The 19,705-nt window shown below is 39.1% G+C and overlaps 1 protein-coding gene across 15 annotated transcripts in view; it reads right to left on the bottom strand.

The window, feature by feature from the left end:
• The window catches only part of LOC124166057 (MAP7 domain-containing protein 1-like), a 350,615-nt gene that overhangs the window by 36,116 nt on the left and 294,794 nt on the right, over nucleotides 1-19,705 (bottom strand). For 11 of the 15 annotated variants that reach the window (XM_046543666.1, XM_046543665.1, XM_046543651.1 and 8 more), the window contains 4 exons: nucleotides 6,962-7,108; nucleotides 5,479-5,538; nucleotides 2,642-2,749; nucleotides 674-798 (listed from right to left, as the gene is read on the bottom strand). In XM_046543666.1, the coding sequence (XP_046399622.1) occupies nucleotides 674-798; nucleotides 2,642-2,749; nucleotides 5,479-5,538; nucleotides 6,962-7,108 (440 nt within the window). Of the gene's footprint in view, nucleotides 1-673; nucleotides 799-2,641; nucleotides 2,750-5,478; nucleotides 5,539-6,961; nucleotides 7,109-18,481; nucleotides 18,576-19,705 lie in introns of those variants that run through there. The other 4 variants (XM_046543664.1, XM_046543654.1, XM_046543658.1 and 1 more) reach the window with 4 other exon arrangements.

Raw genomic sequence — 19,705 nt, 5'->3', positions numbered from 1 at the left:
TGGAGAATTGAAGTTGGTGCAAAGGCTTCCATGGTGTTGTGTAGTGATTGGCAATATCCACTGAGGTTTCTCACTGTATTTGTTGGTTTTAATGACGACAGTGTCGATCTGAAGTTAAATCATTTACAATTGGACCTGAAGACGCCTGCTGGCACACAGACATAACTTTTATCATTAAAACCAAAGAACACATTAAGAAACCCAAGAAAATGTTGTCAATCTCTGATGGAGGATAACTGCAGGGACTATAAAACAAATACAAACATAAAAAAAAGTCACATACAGGTGTACGCCGTGTGTCGTACTGGAGATTGCCCCGACGTTTCGCGACCGACTGCTGGTAACTTTTTCAAAGGAATAATGCTGGGATTGGTTTTTGCTGCATTTTTTATATTTCATGTGGGAGGGGTGGGCGGAGGGTGTGAGGAGTTAGGACTGGAGGGGGAAGATAACGAAATGTTGCAGATGACTGGGTTCCAAGTACTGCTGATTCTTAATCCGGTATCCCTATTATAGTTGTTCTTGTTCTTCTTTATTTCTTGTAAAAGTGACCAGCAGTCAGTCGCAAAACGTTGGGGCAATCTCCAGTACAACACGCCTATGTGACTTATTTTTAATCATCATGAGCCGCGAAAGCTTCAATCAAGAAATACATACATAGTACGAATCTTACCTGCTGCTTCAGCTCTTCAAGCTTTCTCTGCCTTTCTTCATTTTGTCTGTCGCGTAGTGTGCGAAGGCGTTCCTCTCGGTCTTTTTGAGAAAGTCCCCCAGCTAATGCTCCAGCATTTTCTTTGCCTAGGTAAAAGAAACAATAATATTAATCAACCTAGAATGGCTAAATATATTACTTCAATGATGATAGCTCTGTTCAATGTGATAAATTGACATTTAAGCAAAAAAATAAACATTTCTTTGGTCAGCTCTTACATAAGTAGCTACTATGAGGCCATGATATAATTAATGTAGTATAAACATGAATTACATACACCAGAACTATCTAAAAATTAATAATGGGAATAAAAAAATCAAATAAGGCAGTCACTGTGACATAATAATGCATTGGGTATCACAACATTATGAAAAGACATGCCACACTAATATGTACTAAGAAAAACAAACCACGCCTATGCAAAGATTCATACATTCAACACCAAGGAAAAAAGAACACAATGCTATCAAACTATTAGGTAGAGAGTAAAATTTCCATGCACAAAGAGTTGATACAAAATGCAGAAGTTGGAAATCACCACGTAAAACCTCAATTTAAACATCAGGAAAACTGTGATAACATCAGCAAAGTTGAATATCACATTAACAACACACAAACATTTATTCAAATGAAAACATTGCACAAGAGCACAAGAATAACACAACTTATAAATGTTCCCCATGATAATATAGGTAGTTTATTATAGTCTGAACTCACAATCAGCCATAAGCATACCATAACTGCCTATGGCTGAGTTAAGCTCAACTTATAGCTCATAGCCATTCCATGCCGTTAAGATTACAGCTACCTAAATTTGAACAAACATGGTGAGTATTGAAAAAGAAAATACTACAAATGAATTTTATGGCAGTAATGAAATTCAAATTTTGTTTAGGAAAATTTAGTAGGCATCTGTAAACCAACAAAAACTAGGGAAGGATTGTGTATGTAATTATGTACATCCTCGATTCCACAAGTTCAAGTATATAACTGGAATCGGGTAACACTATTATTTGCCTTCTTAACCACTACTAATTCATATTATTCCTACGCAAGAAAGGCTATTTCATTGTTCTCTTTTACTTCAACTCTAATATACGTTATATTACCAGCTAAAAGTCTGCAGTAAATTTGACAGTTCATAAGAAAAAATAAGGCAAGATAACTTCAAGTTTTATTCAATATATCAATAGTGATTGAAATAAAACCTATCAATTAAAATTAAAAACATGAGAACTAACGTCAGAGTTAGAGCCACAAAATTGAGTTGAAAATCAAATAACATATCTACAGAAAAATGCATGAAAACAACCCATTCCTACATTAAACCATGGAATTCTGTTTCGGAGGAATCCTAGAATTCGAGCTGAAATTGATTATAAGCTCTGAAAGACCGGCAGCTATCAATAACACAAAGAAAAAACAACAGAAGAGGAAGGAAAATATTCGTGAGTTGATTCCAGGAAGTGGCAGACTCATACACTGATGAGTAAAGACTCTGCACACAAGCTACAACAAATGCAATATTCAACAAAAAAATAGCAAAATTCACTATGTCCATATCTGAAATGCTATGAATGCTTGATGTTGTAATTAGACTACCTCTAAACACCATCTTATACGTAATCAGTGAAAAAAGAAGTTCCCAAGATTCCAAAATAGCAATGCATAATCAATGAAAAAATTATCAATCAGCATGCCATTAAAAACTAAGTTAACAATAGGTCAAAACAGGAGGATTAATTTATGGTCAATAAAATGCCGCTGTCACAATGCAATTATCTGTGCTTTCATTAAAACTATGAGTCACTATCATTTTGTGGTCTGGGATATAATTAGATCAAATTACCAACCAAACATATGCTGCAAATCAAGACAAAACATGAGAACATCACACTCCACCAGCACACAACATTGCATTGCCGCTACCTGATTCTGCTAGAGCACTGATGTCAGGTAGATCACCATTGGATTCGACAGCTTCGGAGTCTTCTATTCCATGGCCAATACCTGCTGGCCAGTTACGGGCAGAAACTTCTTCATTTTTCATCATAAGCCATATAATAACAAACAGTATAGACAACAAACACTGAATACATGCTCAAAATAAAAAAAAAATTGGTAATGACCTCAAAAATGCAACTGGTATGCTTTAAGCAATTCCTAAATACCCAATGTTTTGATCTTAGAGAGGTTTCTGACTTTCTTCCGAATCCATGACAAAGCAATTCACAGAATGGGGAATAGGCTATTAAAATTTTAATTAGAACTTGCCTAAAGTTAAGATGTAACACAGCAGTATAAATAGTTTTATATTAATCCCAAATTGAAAGAATTGGCTGACTATTCCAGGTAAAATTGCACAAGAGATATTAATGATCATCATCTATTCATAAATGAAAAATTAGTAAACCACATACTTGATCAATGACTTACTGAACCATAAGTAGAATCAGGCTTTGCATTGTAGAAGTTCTAAATAATAAATTGTGGTAGATTGATGGCATGATAATTTCTAATAAAATGCACCACATTTGCACTAAGTGATAGACAAATTTTCAATATTTTTTGGTGCATTTTGTATTTTTTATTCAAGCTACAAACACATATGGGCGAAGTACCAAGAATATGTCACAGTTGTTTTGAAAAATTAAAATCTGTTTCAAGCACCAATTACGATTTTAGAATGAGATATTTACCATAAACAGTACTACGAGTACAGTTATGCTAACTTTCTATAAAACTGAAATCACGAAAATCAATTAAAGTGTTTTTCAAAATTATTTGCAAAGAATTGTAGACAATTTTAGGTATCTAACATATTTATTGTTATACTTCCTGTTAAACCCTCACTCATTGATCACTTTCGCTAAGATCTTTTATCTTAAACAAAAGACAGTTTAATCATGCTAAGCCAATTCCATGAAGTCATGACCAGGACAATGAATTAAATGGGCAGCTTCATTAAAAACATCATAAATATTATTCCAGATTAAAAAAAGATTTTAACACCCAAGAAAAGTCATGAAGTACAAAATTTCTTGATATTTTTCCACCCATTAGCTTCATTCAAAGGCTTCACTTTTATTATACATGTTTCATGGCATTACTTATGAATGGGTTAAAATTATTACATACTTAATCATTCAAATACAAACATAAATGTCAAAGATGAAAAGTATAGCACAGATAATATATCTGTATTTTTGTAGCTGTAAATTAAAATGAAATAGTACATTCATCAATATCGACAAAGATCCCAAAAATGCTTTCAGACCATTTCAACTTCCTAATGATGCACAACCCTAAATGAAAAGACCTCACCTAATTCCTAATACTATATGTATATACAAACCACATGCATCATGAAATACAATTCACATTCACATGCAGCTTACACATGTTAAAAGATATAAATGGCCTCATTAAAAATTTAAATCTAGTAGAAATCAATAAATGAGGAAATAAATAGTGGCATGTTTATCAAATGTTAACTTTCGGTCACACCTTTCACCAAAAAGACCAGAGGTAATGTACTTTTGACATCATAATATAGAACACATTGCTTTTGAGCGGCCATTAATTGAGCAAGTAAAGAACAAAATAATGTACACCCCATTTTTTTGTTCCATACAAGCAGCAACACTCCAATTATACATTTACTTTCATAATACCTACACTCCTGAAGAAACAAAATTGCACTTTGAAAGGAATATCCTTAACCAAAATGAAAAAAACTTCTCAAAATTTCCCAACCACCCCAAGTTTTTCCATTTTATTACCAGTAGCCAAGAGAATTATCTCTTCTACCAGCTAACTTTGCTTTCACAGAGTTCTCTTATTTTCCAGGGCATTAAGCCTATAGATAACACAAATTAACTCCAAGTCTCACAAGTTTCCTTTGCCTCTAAATGACAAGACATTAAATCCATTTGCTGACAAGGGTGGCTCAAGTAATATTGAAAGCAATCTTTTTTTTCTTCCATTTCAGTGAAATGAAAAATATATTTATATTTTCATAGTGACCATACTTAATAGCTCAGCAGATACAAAATACTCGGATATTAATAATATTATGTTGTATTATGGTCAGAGGGAACATATGACACAATATTTTTGTCTTTAACAGGCCTGTGTAGCAGCTGATAAGACCTTTCCTGCAATAAACATATTTGATATTTTTTGAGAATATGAATTTGAAAAAATTGAAGCTTTTGAAGATTCCCTGAGGATAAAGAGCAAGTAGTTCTCGGAAAAGTTGGGAGACATGGAGCCAATTAACCTGTGAAAAACCCAAGATTCCTTCCCAGGAGAATCTAAGGTCTTAGAATGAGTTTATGTGCTTCCAAATGGATGCAATATTTCAAATAATTGGGGTTTTCAGTGAGATTAAAGGAAAGGATTCTCTGCATATGTGGAAGTATTTCTTTTCCAAAGTAATTTCAAGGATAAGGGTGATTGATGAACTTCGAAAAATGTGTTCATACACAGGATATATTTCAAATACAAAGAAAAAATGGAGAACTAAAGAGTTGTATTTTATGACATATTTCAATGGGTATGCATACTGTTCTTTGGTAAATAACAGCAAACCGAACTACACTATTTTATTAGACTATACTACCACTCATAAGGATTTAAATGTGAGTTAATTAGGATAAAATTTTCCTGTTTAAATGGTTAAACAACTACAACTCGAATTCAAACACTGTTGGGTTAATGGAGCATGAGCAACTTTGCAATTCACAAGTGCACTCAAATTTTACCTGGGCTGATTTTCTCGGTATTGCCCCCAATGCAGGCAAACCAATGAATAGTTTGACACCCTAAAGTATGGAAAAGAATTAATTTACAATAACCTGAAGAAAATTCAGAAATATTAGGCATCAATTAGGAACAGAAACATACTAAAACACTTAAAGAAAAAAAAACTGAACACCACAATGCAGATCAGAAAAAAATGAAGTACAACAATGACCACATGATCATTATAACGTATCCATGAAGCGCAATGGAACCACTGTCATTTCATTGTTATTTTAAAATCACAGCCTGTACTTAAAAGATAATTACTTATTTCATAATGTTGAGAGTCACCATAAATATTCATAAGCCCAAATAATACCGATAATGTAATTATTTATCTTCAAAAGATTACTAAAAAAACAATGTCTCAGGAACGGAAATTTTATCTTCAAGAAAAGAAAGCAATGGTTCAATCAAGATGATTCCTCATTACTGACAATATTCCATTTCCCTGTATATCAATGTTGCCTATAATTTTGGTAAGCTCCAATGAGTATTTTTCAAATGCACATATTATGCACTTATCTCATTCAATTTTAGTGAATTTCATCCACAATTACACCATCAAACCACACTGCTAGCTCAATTATTGAATTTGGTGGGCAATGACCCAAAAGTAAACAGGTGCTCATTGTTTATGAGATATGCATCAGTGAATTCTAACAAAAAGGATTTAAAGAATAGATATTTGCACTGCAATCTCAAATACTGCAACAGGATAGAGGGATAGAATGTATTGGGGATCAATTTTGTACACGTAAAGAAAGATAAATGACATTTTGGATTGAAGCAATAGAGCATTTTGTGGAGAAACTAATTCATCCTTTCTTAAGGCATTAATAAATATTAATCCAAAAACTATCCAGTTTGTCCTTCAAATTTTCAGTCAAGTTTGCAGACTATCTGACGATGACTGTAGCTTAATTTTTTTTAAATGAAGATTTACACAGCTTCTTTTATCAATGTTGGTGGTTGCTTTAGGGAAATGCTGCATAGGTAACTTGGAGCTAGTGAAAAGGCCAAACAACTTCAATATGGAGGATGGATATAACCTCAGCCACATATGGAGAGAGTTCCTGGCCCAATCTAATGACCAACGGCTATTGCCTTCCATGAAAATTCAAATCGGGTAAACAATGGGTTAACGAAACCTATATAAGCTCGGGACGAGAATGGTTTCCCTCCCATTCTCTTGAAAACGCTCCCAATAGGAGTGAAACATTGAGCAGATAATGTTACCTATGCAACATTTTCCGACAGCAACCACCAACAAGACTGTAGCTTAGACTGACATCCAATAAAAACCTATTTAAGTTGTCATTTATTGCTACCCTGAGTTTTACTAAAAAGATTCCAACTGTGGTGAAGACGGTTACTAAGGTTTAAGAGAAGGCAAAATACACCCTCGCCAATAATTGAAAAAATTTCACTCATTTAACCCACCTCCTTTAGATGATGGTGGTCTTGACCCTGGTGGAGTGGTGACTGAGGAGGGGGATTTCAATGGAGCAGCGGCAGACGGAGAACCCTGGGTTTGGTGCTGACGTGCGGGAGGCTGGGGGGCACCACTATCCACTGGAACCACACCAGCTAAAACAATGGAAAAGAGAAAAATGATATTAAAACAAACAGAATTTCTCATCCTCCGTATTAACTTAAGAATATAAAGAAGAGGGCACAAATGAAAAGTACCACCAACAATAAGCATATGCATTTGAAAAAAAATTTAAATAAGAGAAGAACGAACAATTTTTCAGAGCCTGATGTCATATTGGGTCATGATGAAGAATGAAAAAAAGTCACATCAAGGTAAAATCTATTTCTTCAAAGCAGAATGTATTTAATCTATTTGCAAGAGTTAATGCAAATATAAATTACTTTAAGTGACTATGGATGTTTTAACAAAAAATTTATCCTCTCTTAATGCAGTCCTCATTTCCATTCTGATACAATGTGGAACTCTCAATTTATATTCTTCTACGGGGTGGAATGAGCGATCCATTATACAATGCATAATAATAAAATGCAACATTAGGTAAAATAACTTTAACTGATGATAATACTTTGTTATAGAAATGGAAAGAGTAACAAATCATCCACTTGGGGTGGTTACTCAAAATTATCAAAGTCCATGCTCAGTACGAGACGGTTATTTCGATTTATATATCTGGGGGAATGTTAAAAAAATATGAGAACATGTAAATTAGAGCGCTGGAGATAGGATGATAGTATGGAATAAACGGATGCCACACTAAAACCATAGGTCCTCGATTAACATCCCGATGATTTCAGTCAAATTCTATACTATTTTGTGGAAAATCAAATCTAGAACAGGTATTTAAAAATCGCGATACATCGAAGGACATCCCACATTTTACCTTTGATGTGAAGAAAAAATAACAAACTTCGTTTCTAAAAATCCATTAAAACACGTTTTTGGAGGACCGAGAAAAACAGGGGAGGTTATCAATGCAAATTGGTTACAAAGTGGTCAAAAATATTCAGAGGTTCAGTTTTAAATAATTTGGATAAATATCAACCTCCTAACATCCATCGGAAAATATTCTTTACACTTCACCAACAAAATACGAAGACCCATCATTTTGCACCCCATTTAAAATATTAGTGGCGTTATCTTCAAGTATTGAGTCACATTTAGAACCAACCCACGGATGCACGCAAAATATTAATATCTCTCAACATTTACTATCTTTGTTTGATTCCAACGTAGAAATTGGGTCTTCCAGAATATGTTTCAAGGAATGATAAATGAGCTCATTAGCAGTTCAACTCAGAGGAAAAAAAACGAATGAATAAAAAAAATATAAGGAACCGACGCAAAAGGCTATGCTCACACGAGAACAAGATATACTCAAACCCGGCGGATTTCCGGATAGAAAGTCTTTTATGAGCAGAAAAAATGAGGCCGTAAGTCTCCGAAAATTAAATTAAACCGACAGAATTCCCACCCGGAAAGGAGGCGACGTAATAAAACCCGCGGCATTCCTCTGAAAGTATATGAAGACGCTATACATATATTTCCTAGGATCGCACTTGTGCTGCAGTCAAGGCGCTTGGGTACGTCAATACTCTTACCCCCAGCAGCCACTCCTTCACAGTGGCCTTACAACGAGAGGGAGGGAATACGAAGTAGGGGCAGACGGACCTTCGGTAGCCTTGAAGGCGGGCGGGCGCAAAGGGAACAGCTGATCGTACCCACCCACCTTCCGTCTCGGGGCGAAACACGGGAGGAGCACGTCTTTTCTCTCCCAGCACGGTTAGCTGCGAGTGGAACGCTTTTCCATTCTGGGAGACGAAATTGCAGTAAAGGGGAATCACCACTCCCACTTGATTGACCGTATTTCTTTCTTAATTTTCTGACATACGAATGATTACAAACTCAATCTATTATCTTGATATTTTCAGGCTGTATAGACAGGGCCGGATTCAGATGAAAAGAGGCCGTAGGCTATTTCACTTACGAGGACCTTTCACCTCCCACTTTTAAGTTTGTTAATTACATGAGAGAAGGTAAAATACACAATTGCTGTGATATAAATTAATATATTAAATGAAACATGATATGATTGGTACTAACCTTTATAAAAAGGTGGTGAGGATAATAAATTTAAAAATGTCGAGAATGTAGGCCCCTCTTGATCTTAGGCCATAGGCATATATAGCCTATAGGAAAATTCGACCCTATGAATAGGATAGTCCCTTCCCAATAATTACAAGTATCCTAGATACGAAAAAATTTACCCAGCATTAATGCAAAGTTTTCTCCGCAAAAATAGTTACATAGTGGACACAACAACAATTTATATCATTTTAGATTACAACCAAACATATGCTTACATGTAATTACATAATATTCTCGAGGTGAAGACCGTAATCCAATTCCATTCCTTTATAAAATAATATCCCAATCTCTGGATGGATGGAGAAATAACTGTGCGACAACAAACATAACAATAACAGGTTCTTTGTGGTGACGTTCACCCGACGATTATACGAAGTGCATCAAAACCAGCACCAATTGACCCTTTCTTGAAGAGAATATTTACCTTATTGTCAGTGCTTCAAATATGCAATTTTTACCTCTAAGAAAAAATCAGAGGTAAGTTTTGTCATATTCGAGAGGCGAGTGATCATTACAAAAGCTTACTCCACTCACTCCGAAGATTTCAAAATGTAATTTTTAACACAAAAATTAAGGAAATAGAGACAAATTACGACCAGTTAAGCTAAAAATGAAGCGTCTTGTTAAACCTGGTATTCCAATTAACACCATACACTCAGATACAGTTATCTTTCATAAACCGGCAATAGTTTTACTTGATCGACGGTTATAGAAAATATTTCACCATCCCCAACGCCTTTCCTATGAAACAACAAAGAAATACGTACTTAGGATATTGAACCCAACTTAATAAGATTTCGACGGATACCAAACTAATCCCAGACATAGAATTTACTTTGTGTTACGGATTTCACAACACAACGCCATACTTCCTGCGCCTCAATTCCCGAAAAATAATTTGCATCCAAAATGAATTCAAAAAACAAGTTTTAGAAAACAAAGATGTTAAACGTTTCCTCAACAGCCAACACCTTCAAAACCGGCTCAACGTCTATTTGGCAACACGAGTAACCCATTTAATATAATTTACTTACGTTGCTACTCAAGATATAGAGGAGATTAGTTCCTTTACTTGGGGCACCTTCGACTTTCCGCAGCCTGATTGTATCGCGAAAAATGATTAAACGAAGGGTTCAGAGCTTGAAAATTAGACCCCTGAAACCTCTTGAAAAATAGAGAAAGTAGCTAATGACCTGGAATCAATGGGGTGAAATGGACAATTAAAAAAACCGTGCATTTCTATGTCTGACGGAAACGATGAATTATGAGAGATATTTTGCCGAACGGATAACAACGGGAATTCGATTTTCCCCCGCACGATAAAAGACTTGCATAAATGCTAGGCGTAATTTCGTAAGAGCATTTCCTTTTTAAGAGTAAATGGCTGTTGTCTGAATCCCCTGCCACACGCCTATTGAGGCGGCTTGCGGGGTAGTATACAGATGTAGATGATGAGTCGACCACCGTAACAATCCTTACTAAATCAAATAATGACACTCATGAATCACGCCCACAGTTGTTCCCATTTTAGTCTCGACTATCTCAAACGAGGAAAACAAATTGATTTGAACATCAATTGATTTCACTGACGGTGGTTTCGCGTTAACATGTTAAACCCCACCCCCCAAGTCTTCCTCTCTCCATTTGGGTATCCACGCGTCTTTTTTCGCCGCCCGATATGGATCCGAAACGGCGCACGGTGAATGCGCTTCGAACGTTTTCGGTGACTCATATTCGGCGTGCTTTTCGCGCGACACGCCATCCTTGACACAGAAATACGGCGATGACCAAGCCGTGAGCGACCAAACTCGTTCACACCCAGACAGACACCGACTCGGCGGTGACAAGCCGGGGAAGACACTCAAGTTGACCGACCAGAACGAAATGGAAAAGGAGCACTCACAACGGAAAAAGACACTTCGAACTACACGCATTAACAATTCCGATTTTCACACTCTCTTCATAGATTTTCCAAGAAAAATATATTTCCCCGGCTTTTATCATTCATTTCATCTGGATGACATACAGAAAACCGTGTGAAATACGGCAATGAAAATTTCTTTCCCTCTCTTACGTGTCAAATATAAATCGTATTTGGCAAAATATTGCCAAAATTTTGCAACTGAGTTCACCCATCAAATGGATTTTTTTGAGGGTGTCAAATTTGCTCACTGTAACGATAATTCGAACGCACCGAAAGGAAAGGGTGGAACAATAGCCCAAGCGAAGCCGAAATTCCACAAAAATCTACCAACATCTGGAAGTACAAGCGAGGAAGTAAAGAAACAATTCGTCAGAATTTATCCACGGAGAATTTTACTTAATAGAACTGAGGGATGGACGATGATAGCAGAATGGAGACCAAGAGAGGGAGATCATTCGGTGTGAGGACCTACAGAAGAATGATAAAAACTCATCGACTGGGTGGGTGCTAGGGAAATCCTAAGAAGAGTAGGAAATTTCATGAACAGTAAAGAGCACATTTACACTGCGCATGCAACAGAGCGATTTGAACATCTCATGGAAAATATTTACGACATTCAATTTCGTAAACAACGAGATACGGTACTGAATACTGGTGCTACAAGGTTCAGTTCAGTAAAAAAAGTCAATTCAGCCGACAACATAGTAACTAAAATTAAAAATTTTCCGCATTAGAATTTTCCCCCTTTTTCACGACAGAATTTCATGCATCATTCCCTTAGCGGTTTATTTAGTTACCTAAGCGGTCTATTGTAAAATAAGAATGATATAAAATGATGATTGAGAATTTTCCCGGCTTCGAACATAAATTCGGTAATAACCTACGACAATTTCTTGTTCCAGAAAATCACTGAATCATTCCCGGCACTAAATGGTTTTCAAGTGGACATTGGAAATCGGAATATTCCCAATCAAATCATCAAACGCGATCACCTGTTCCGGACTACGCGTTAGCTAAGCGCGCCGTCTCATCCCCTTTAAAAGATCGAGCGGTGCCCCGCCAGTCTGCTCTATCTCTGGGTCAAGGGACAACCCGGGCGGTGGCCACCACAATAGGGGGAGGGTTCAGTGGCTGAGGTGGCTCTAGTGCTGGCAACCCACCCAGTAGTCCTAGGTTCAAATCCCGGCGACGGCGGAGATTTTCAGGAGTTCACATCATTGCCTAAGGGTTTTGTGGAAGACACTTGAAGTAAAGCACTCTGTCCGTCGGATGGTACGTCAAATCGTGACCCCTTGGCGCCTTTCGTTAAGAACAGGCTAACATCGACACCAGGTCATCTACTATTTCCTCATGTCTATGTCTCCTTAATTACGGAATGCGAATTTCCATGACTCATAAAAGTTAGAATTTTACGCGAACTTTTATTTATTTATTTCCAACTTCCCCGTAAACAGCACATAACGACCTTTAAAACGGGGGTTCCAACGTAAACAATCAATAACACAAACATCCATGCCCTGGATAGAGATCACCTATCCAAGCGGGACTCGAACTCACAACCTTCGGTTTGGCAGGCGAGGACTTAACCCCACAGTCACCAATAGTATTGATAATTTTAATCACGATTAAATCGCGATCATGACATGTTTTCAGGCCTCAATACTTCCAATTTTAACTGAAAATAGAGGTAAAATTGCGAAAATTCGTATTCGCAAAAATCACGGAGCCCCATTCTCGGCGCAAATGACCTTGGCTGTAGGCCACCTCCTCCAAACACCCACCTAGGGCTCACGGGGGGCCTTCGAAAGATGGCACACCACCCTCCCCTATCGCGGAGAAAGGGGAAACGACCGAGCCGTGACTCGGAGAAAGTGAGGTCGGCGAAAAGGTCACGGGAGACGCCGCCGTCACGCGCACGAGGACCCAGAAGGATCCACTCGTACGTCAGAGCACGACTCTCAGGAGAATCACGAAGAGAACACCTAGTAAAGTGCACCGGTGATGGAGTCAACGCCCACAAACCACCATCAACACCGTAGATCCTACAGGAGGGAAAGGAGAAAAGAGTTCCTCACGACAGGGACTCAAACCCTCGAAGAGAGCACCTAGGAAAATGCACAGGTGATACAGTCAACGCCCACAAACTACCAACAACACTGCAGACCCTACAGGAGGGAAAGAGGATAAGAGTTCCGCAGAGACGAACCGTCACAGGGTGTGGGCAGAACAGACGGGTGACGCCCCAAGCCGTCACCTTCCCCAATGTTGAAGAAGCACTCGAAACCGCTGTTGTCGTCGCGAGGACAATCCTCTTCCTCTGGAAAATAATTAAAGCGGCACGAGACGACACGTGACCCGAAGAGCACGGCTCTCGGGGTAAGAGCGTAGACACATCTGGCTGGCGTGAGAGTTCGCCAGGGATTGGGGCCCGGGGCAGGCCAGGGGTTGGGAGAAATATTGGGGGTGGGTGGCGGAGAGGGGACCGCAGGGTTGTAAGGGGGAATCCCGAGGAGGTGGAAAGAGGGTGGGGGGGGGGAGGAAAGTGACGATAGGGGGGTGGAGGATTATTCAGCGCCCAGTGATGGTTACATGGGGGGGCGAAGAATCCTCACGCGTGATCTACGATACTCGTAAAATACACCACAATAAACGGACTTGGAAGGCGCTTCACTCCCACCCAATCGGTCACATTCGGCTTTTTTCGTAACTTCTAGCTCGTTTAAAACTAAAATATATCGTTCTGATATCATTAGGATATATTAAGAATACCCATTTAATATTAACCTGCATCTCGAATATTAAACAAAAATTCATATGATAAAAGAATGGGGTCCAGATACCCAGAAAATTTCATCGTAGTATACTTATTTCAACCAGTAATAATTCACGATAAAATAATGATCGGGCGGAAGTGATACGTCCTCTTAAACTATAGCCAAACTAAGCAAATACTTAAAACTTCCAAGTTCAACTCTCTCTAATTCAGCAATTTTCAATGTTAAAAGCCATACCAGCTGCTCGAAGACAACAACAGTATTATCATGAATATCATTTAATGAAAGATTTTTCTCTACTTCTGCGGTTCATAATATAATTTATATTGGGTTAATGATACCTTAGGTTTAGTTAGCGTTCCAACCCACACTTTCCTACTCATTTAAATATAGACGTGTACACGGTACCGTATTTCCTCATTTATAACATATACCTTCTTCCTATTTCGGACGCTAGCCAATCGGCGATCACATTCCATAGATATTTTAAAAATTCAAATAACTCTTTCGTAGGAACTGTACCTTTACAAGAGGTAAAACGATGAAATAATACCATTCCAATTTTCCATTGCTATATACACCTACATTTTCAGCAGTATACGTCACAAACGTTTCCCGCAATTAAGTAAATCGATATTCAGGGTATGAAGCACCTTCCTTGGCAAAAAATCGCCCACCGAAATAAACCTACAATTTCGATGAGACGACTTCTCATATTATGCATAATAATGGAAATAAATACACTGCAACAGAGCCAGATATCCGAAATTACGATGAAGACCATATAATAAACAAATTTGAAGTGTTTTCACCCTCTTGGGATGTGAATATCGAGTCCACGGCAAAATAATTTGCGCGCATAGAACCACGCCGCTTTTCACTAACTCTATGTTTCGACATTTATGGAATTTCCATTATCAGTTTACTAATTTACACTATTCCCTCCATACGTAGATAAAGGATAGTACAAGGCTATGTAAAGACTAATAAACATACACGCTAACAATCTCTCTATTAGAACATGATTGAAAACATTAGTAAAATTAGACATTGCAATATTTCCACTGAGTTTTATTACGACACTACGCGTTTCGTCGTTACAAACAACATCATCAAGTGTTATGTTGCTTGTAACGACGAAACTCGTAGTGTCATAATAAAACTCGGAGGAAATATTTCAATGCCTAATTTACTAACATTAAGAACTTCCACCATATCGTGCCCTACATTATATAAGATGATTGGAAACAAATAAAGACATGCCACTGAGAGCAGGACATTCCTTTTCATATGTTCAGGAGTACTTCCTCACAAGAATTAAGAGCGAATATAGATTGACTTTCCTTATCACATAATTAGGTGAAGCTACAATCATATTCCCAGCAAAAACCAACTCGGGAAAAGAGCTAATTAAGATTCTAAAGGTGTTGATTTGGTAGACTTACATCGCTGTGCTCAAAATTTGAACTCCGTTATTAAAATGAGCACAATCAACAAATGGATTTCAGAATATCTAAACCTTCCACCATTAAAATTACTCTAGCAGGAAATTGGATGCCAAAAAGAAGAAATTGGGCCTTACATACGTTCGCTAGACAGCACTTCTGACGTCTTTTACTGGGCACCAAAATTGCGCCTCAAACTCTTCCGGCTTTACGGTAATGACTAAAGGCCATGAAAAAGAGCCCCAGGGAGACATTTTAATCAGCCAACTTCTAAAATATCATTAAAAGCGCCCACCGAGTCTTCCCTAGTTGCTAGCTCAAAAGCCATTGCAGAAGGCTTAGAACTTTAAAACGTCAAATGAAACCCCTACGCGATATTAGCGCCTCCACTTGTCACGAATAATGACTGTGAATCAAAATTACTTAACCACCCTTTCAGGCGAATTAAATTTCATTAGCAGTGCCCTCCTTTATTAACTTCCATTTCGCATAATAGCATAAACGCTGCATGTCACCAAGCATCAAAAAGCAAACCATAAAGAGATCTGGCGACTTCATATGCGAAATATGATGGAGTTACAAGTTAAAATAGAAATACGAACAAAGTGGGGAATAAGCATAGAACTAATTGCTCCTTACGAGAACTGAGAAAATAAATCGAGACCTACAGACCATATTTCCTGAAAAAATCAAGTCCTCATTAATAATGCAATGCAAAACTCAGTGCGTACTCGACGGAGCGATGAGCTAATCTTACCATCACGTCCAGCTCTCACGCTATATTTTGCCTATCCTATATTCTCGTCGCAGCTAATTGCTTAGAAAAGTACCAGACGCACTTCAAAAGGACGTGATGATGGATGGCGAATCTATTCCACCATCACCATCATTGAATTCATCTCATCAATACTCCTAGACTTAGGGATTGTTCGCGCCTCAGAGCTCACCACGCTAAGTGCCAAGTCATAACCTCTCCTCCTCACACAACACTTCCCTGACCTGGATTAACCCTGATATTTTTTCACAATCATTACCTTACAATAGCGTTTAAAAATTGCACCAGTCACGGAAATCAAATACGCTCACAAGTCAACGCACGGCCGACTTCTGATTGATGAATAGCCCACGGACAGGCAATATAAATACGCGACCACAGCTTCTCTAGCGAGGGATTTACTTCGCCAATACGAAGGCCTTTTATGCACTGTCCTTCTTTGGCAACGATCAACCGTCACACGGCCTTACAAATTACCCTTACGATAAACTGGAAAAAAAGAAATTTTAAATAAACTTCGCCATCACTAAATCAATCTAAGCCACAAGTGATCGAGTATTTAATACGTAAGACACAGGCGATAAGCAATAACCTCAATGATTTACATAAACATATTTACCATATAAGAACGTGAGAACATTGTAAACCAGGGCAAATTGTCACATGAATACACGTAATCCTTCTCGAAAAATTATGTCTCGAGCACCAATCGGACTCCATCATCTTGCAACATTCACATACTATTACCAATGACTCATGCACTCCCCCACGAGATGGTATGCATGAGGAGAGATACTAATGAAGTAGGTATGTCGGAAAGTGCTAATGACTGCACTAAAAATTACTTCGTTAGGCCCCCGCCTAGTGGTATGTTTGCACGTTTGGCACAGTAGATTTCGAAGCAACGTATCCTACAACGTATCATGTGATGGGGAAAATTGGTAAAATTCTGAACAACCCAGGTTACTCCTAGAGAAAAATGTAGGCATGTAAGTGGACACTAGGCAGCGACCTAAAACCAATGAAAAGGAGTAGTTCTTTGTATGAATTAGCGGAATGGTAGAAGTTAATTCGTACCAAAAACAACAAGAAAATTCCTACGGCATTAACGATCTTATTTTCGATTTAATTAAATCTGAGGCGGTTAAAAGAATTGAAAACTAATCTAAAAAATATGATATATCTGTTTCAGGGTCCACCATATGAAATTTACCAATACGGAAATAACCAATTATGATAATTTCTCTGGTTATGACTGAATGATAACCTGTTTAGACAATTTATACCATCATCAGGCCAATTTCATATCACCGTAAGGTCTATTTTAAGTCTTCATCAGGTCAACTTTATATCACCTCATGATTATATAAACTGTCGAAACCTGGTTTCTCAATACGGTATAGCCAGTGAAACTCATCATTGCCAGTCAAAAATGAATAATATGCTGAGAACAGTCGTAATTTCCATCAATATGGGACAGACCCCCACCATTGATGCCTCTTAAGACGACATCATTCCTTCCAATCCATACTGGGAAGGCTAAAGGACACTGCCCGAGTAGGGAAAACGGGAGCAACCATTTCACACACAGAAACACACGCATTGAGGTGGCACGCATAATATCCCGCACGCAAACACGCGTAAGGAGAGTGGGAACTTTCTCGAGTGGCGGCAGCAATGGGTTACGCAACGGCAGTGTAGAGCCCCAATGGGTCAAATTCTCTCCCCGCGGCGGCGGACATCCACGGAGAAAAAATTCCTCCCGCGCGCCCGCCAGATGATTTCCCGACAGACCCTGGCGGCGAGCCTTCAGGGTACACCCCGCGCGGGGCACGCCGGGCACACGCCGAGACGCGGGAACTAGCGGAAGGTCGCGGGCAGGCACGCAAGGTCGCCGACCGGGACCGGAGAAAAAACAATGTCACACGTGGCAACTCCACAAGCTTGTAGACAACAACAACAACAACTACCACGGCACGTAACGGAGCGATAACCCTCCGCGTAAAAAAATACACCACTGATGAAATCACGGATCACACAGCAGAGGCACGATTGATAACCAGAGGAGAGACCACCTGAACCGCAGTAGATTCATGAAGACAAAAGAGGATGCGGTCCGCATTCTAATCCAGGAGACGATGGAAACACTGCCCGTTCCTTGCTCAGTGCTGTGTGGAGGGTACCTCAAGTTCAGCCCCCCGTCGGATGAGCCGTTAATCCATGGTCCCCTTGGAGGCTTGAGTTGACAGCAAGCTAATGCCGACACCGAGTTTCACTCCATCCTTTCTTCCCCACTCAACTGCGGCGCAAATTACCTAAGCTGCCGTTAGCCTCCTCCGACACGAACCGGAGAACTGTGTTTGGGAAAGGGGGAAGTATTCCAGAGGATCGTTGCTTCGTACCTTCAGGGCCATGGCCCTGGTGGACCCGGGTTCGCTCCCGACAGCCGCGCACCAGTGCTTCACGGCAGAGCTCGGAGAACATCATGGCGGGATACGAGAGGGAGCTCACACCGAGAGCGATGGAGGGGAAGGAGGGGCGGAGGAGGGGGAATGAGGGGGGACAAGGGGTGGGGGATGCGAGGGTGGGGGGAGGGGGGTTTAAAGAGAAAGAGAGGAGGACAGGGGATGGGGAATAAGGGGGGGGGGGTCCGCGAAAAGGAGCGATGGTATGGGAGGTTTGATACGGCCGTCCTGCTGGGATTGGGGAGCCGGAGAAAGGTAGGTTGGTTAGGGGGGGAAAAGGCAGCGGGGGCGAAGGCGAGGAAGGACCATACAAGGGAAGGTGTGGATGTATATATGCTGGTGTGGGGCCGGAGAGGAGAGAGAAAAGAATACAGAGAGAGAGAACCATCGCGGGACCAAGGAAGGTTTATGCTGGCAGTGGGAGAAGATCTACTACGCCTACATTAAATTTTCCAAAATCGTCCCGCGGGGGTCATCCGCGTGAAAAAGGAAAAGGTGACAGAAGAGCTGAAATCGCGGGTATAAATAAACTAGCGGATGTACCCGCGCTTCTCCCTTGTCCTATGTAAATACACTTGAAGTCCGCGATGAAAGTTATGCTATCCCATTTATTTTGGAAAAACTTCGCATTGTACATCTTATACTCTGGTTTTCACGCAAAACTTTGTTTTAAAATTAGGTGGAGCGACTTATTTCATTGTTTCACTCCTACCTTTCTGACTCTAAACGTTCTTTTCTATTCAGACTCTCTTTTCCCATTAACTTCAATTAAAAATGTGTTCCCAATTTTGATTTTTTTTCATCCCTCGTTAATATTGCACCAACTCTATCGTAATTTTTCTCCAACTCCTCTCACTATCCTACGACTACTACTATTCTTACTTTGTTATTTGATAATACCGTTGAATATTAATCTTTTCATTGCTGTCTACATTTTGTTTACTGTTTGTTAACAGTTTTCTTCGTTATTAAGAGTCTTCTGCAGTTGGTCAAGTGCTATTTTTGGACTGCATAAAACAAATAGAAAAATATCAAAGTCTATTATTATCACACTCACGAACTTAATCCAATCCAAGGATGGTTTACATAGGTGAGGGTAGAGCTCATCCTTTACCAAGCAACTAACGTAAGAAATCCACACTTGTAGGGGGACAAGGTCTT

Source organism: Ischnura elegans, chromosome 9 (assembly GCF_921293095.1).
Source record: "Ischnura elegans chromosome 9, ioIscEleg1.1, whole genome shotgun sequence".
NCBI lineage: Eukaryota > Metazoa > Arthropoda > Insecta > Odonata > Coenagrionidae > Ischnura > Ischnura elegans.
This window is presented reverse-complemented; position numbering and strand designations above follow the sequence as displayed.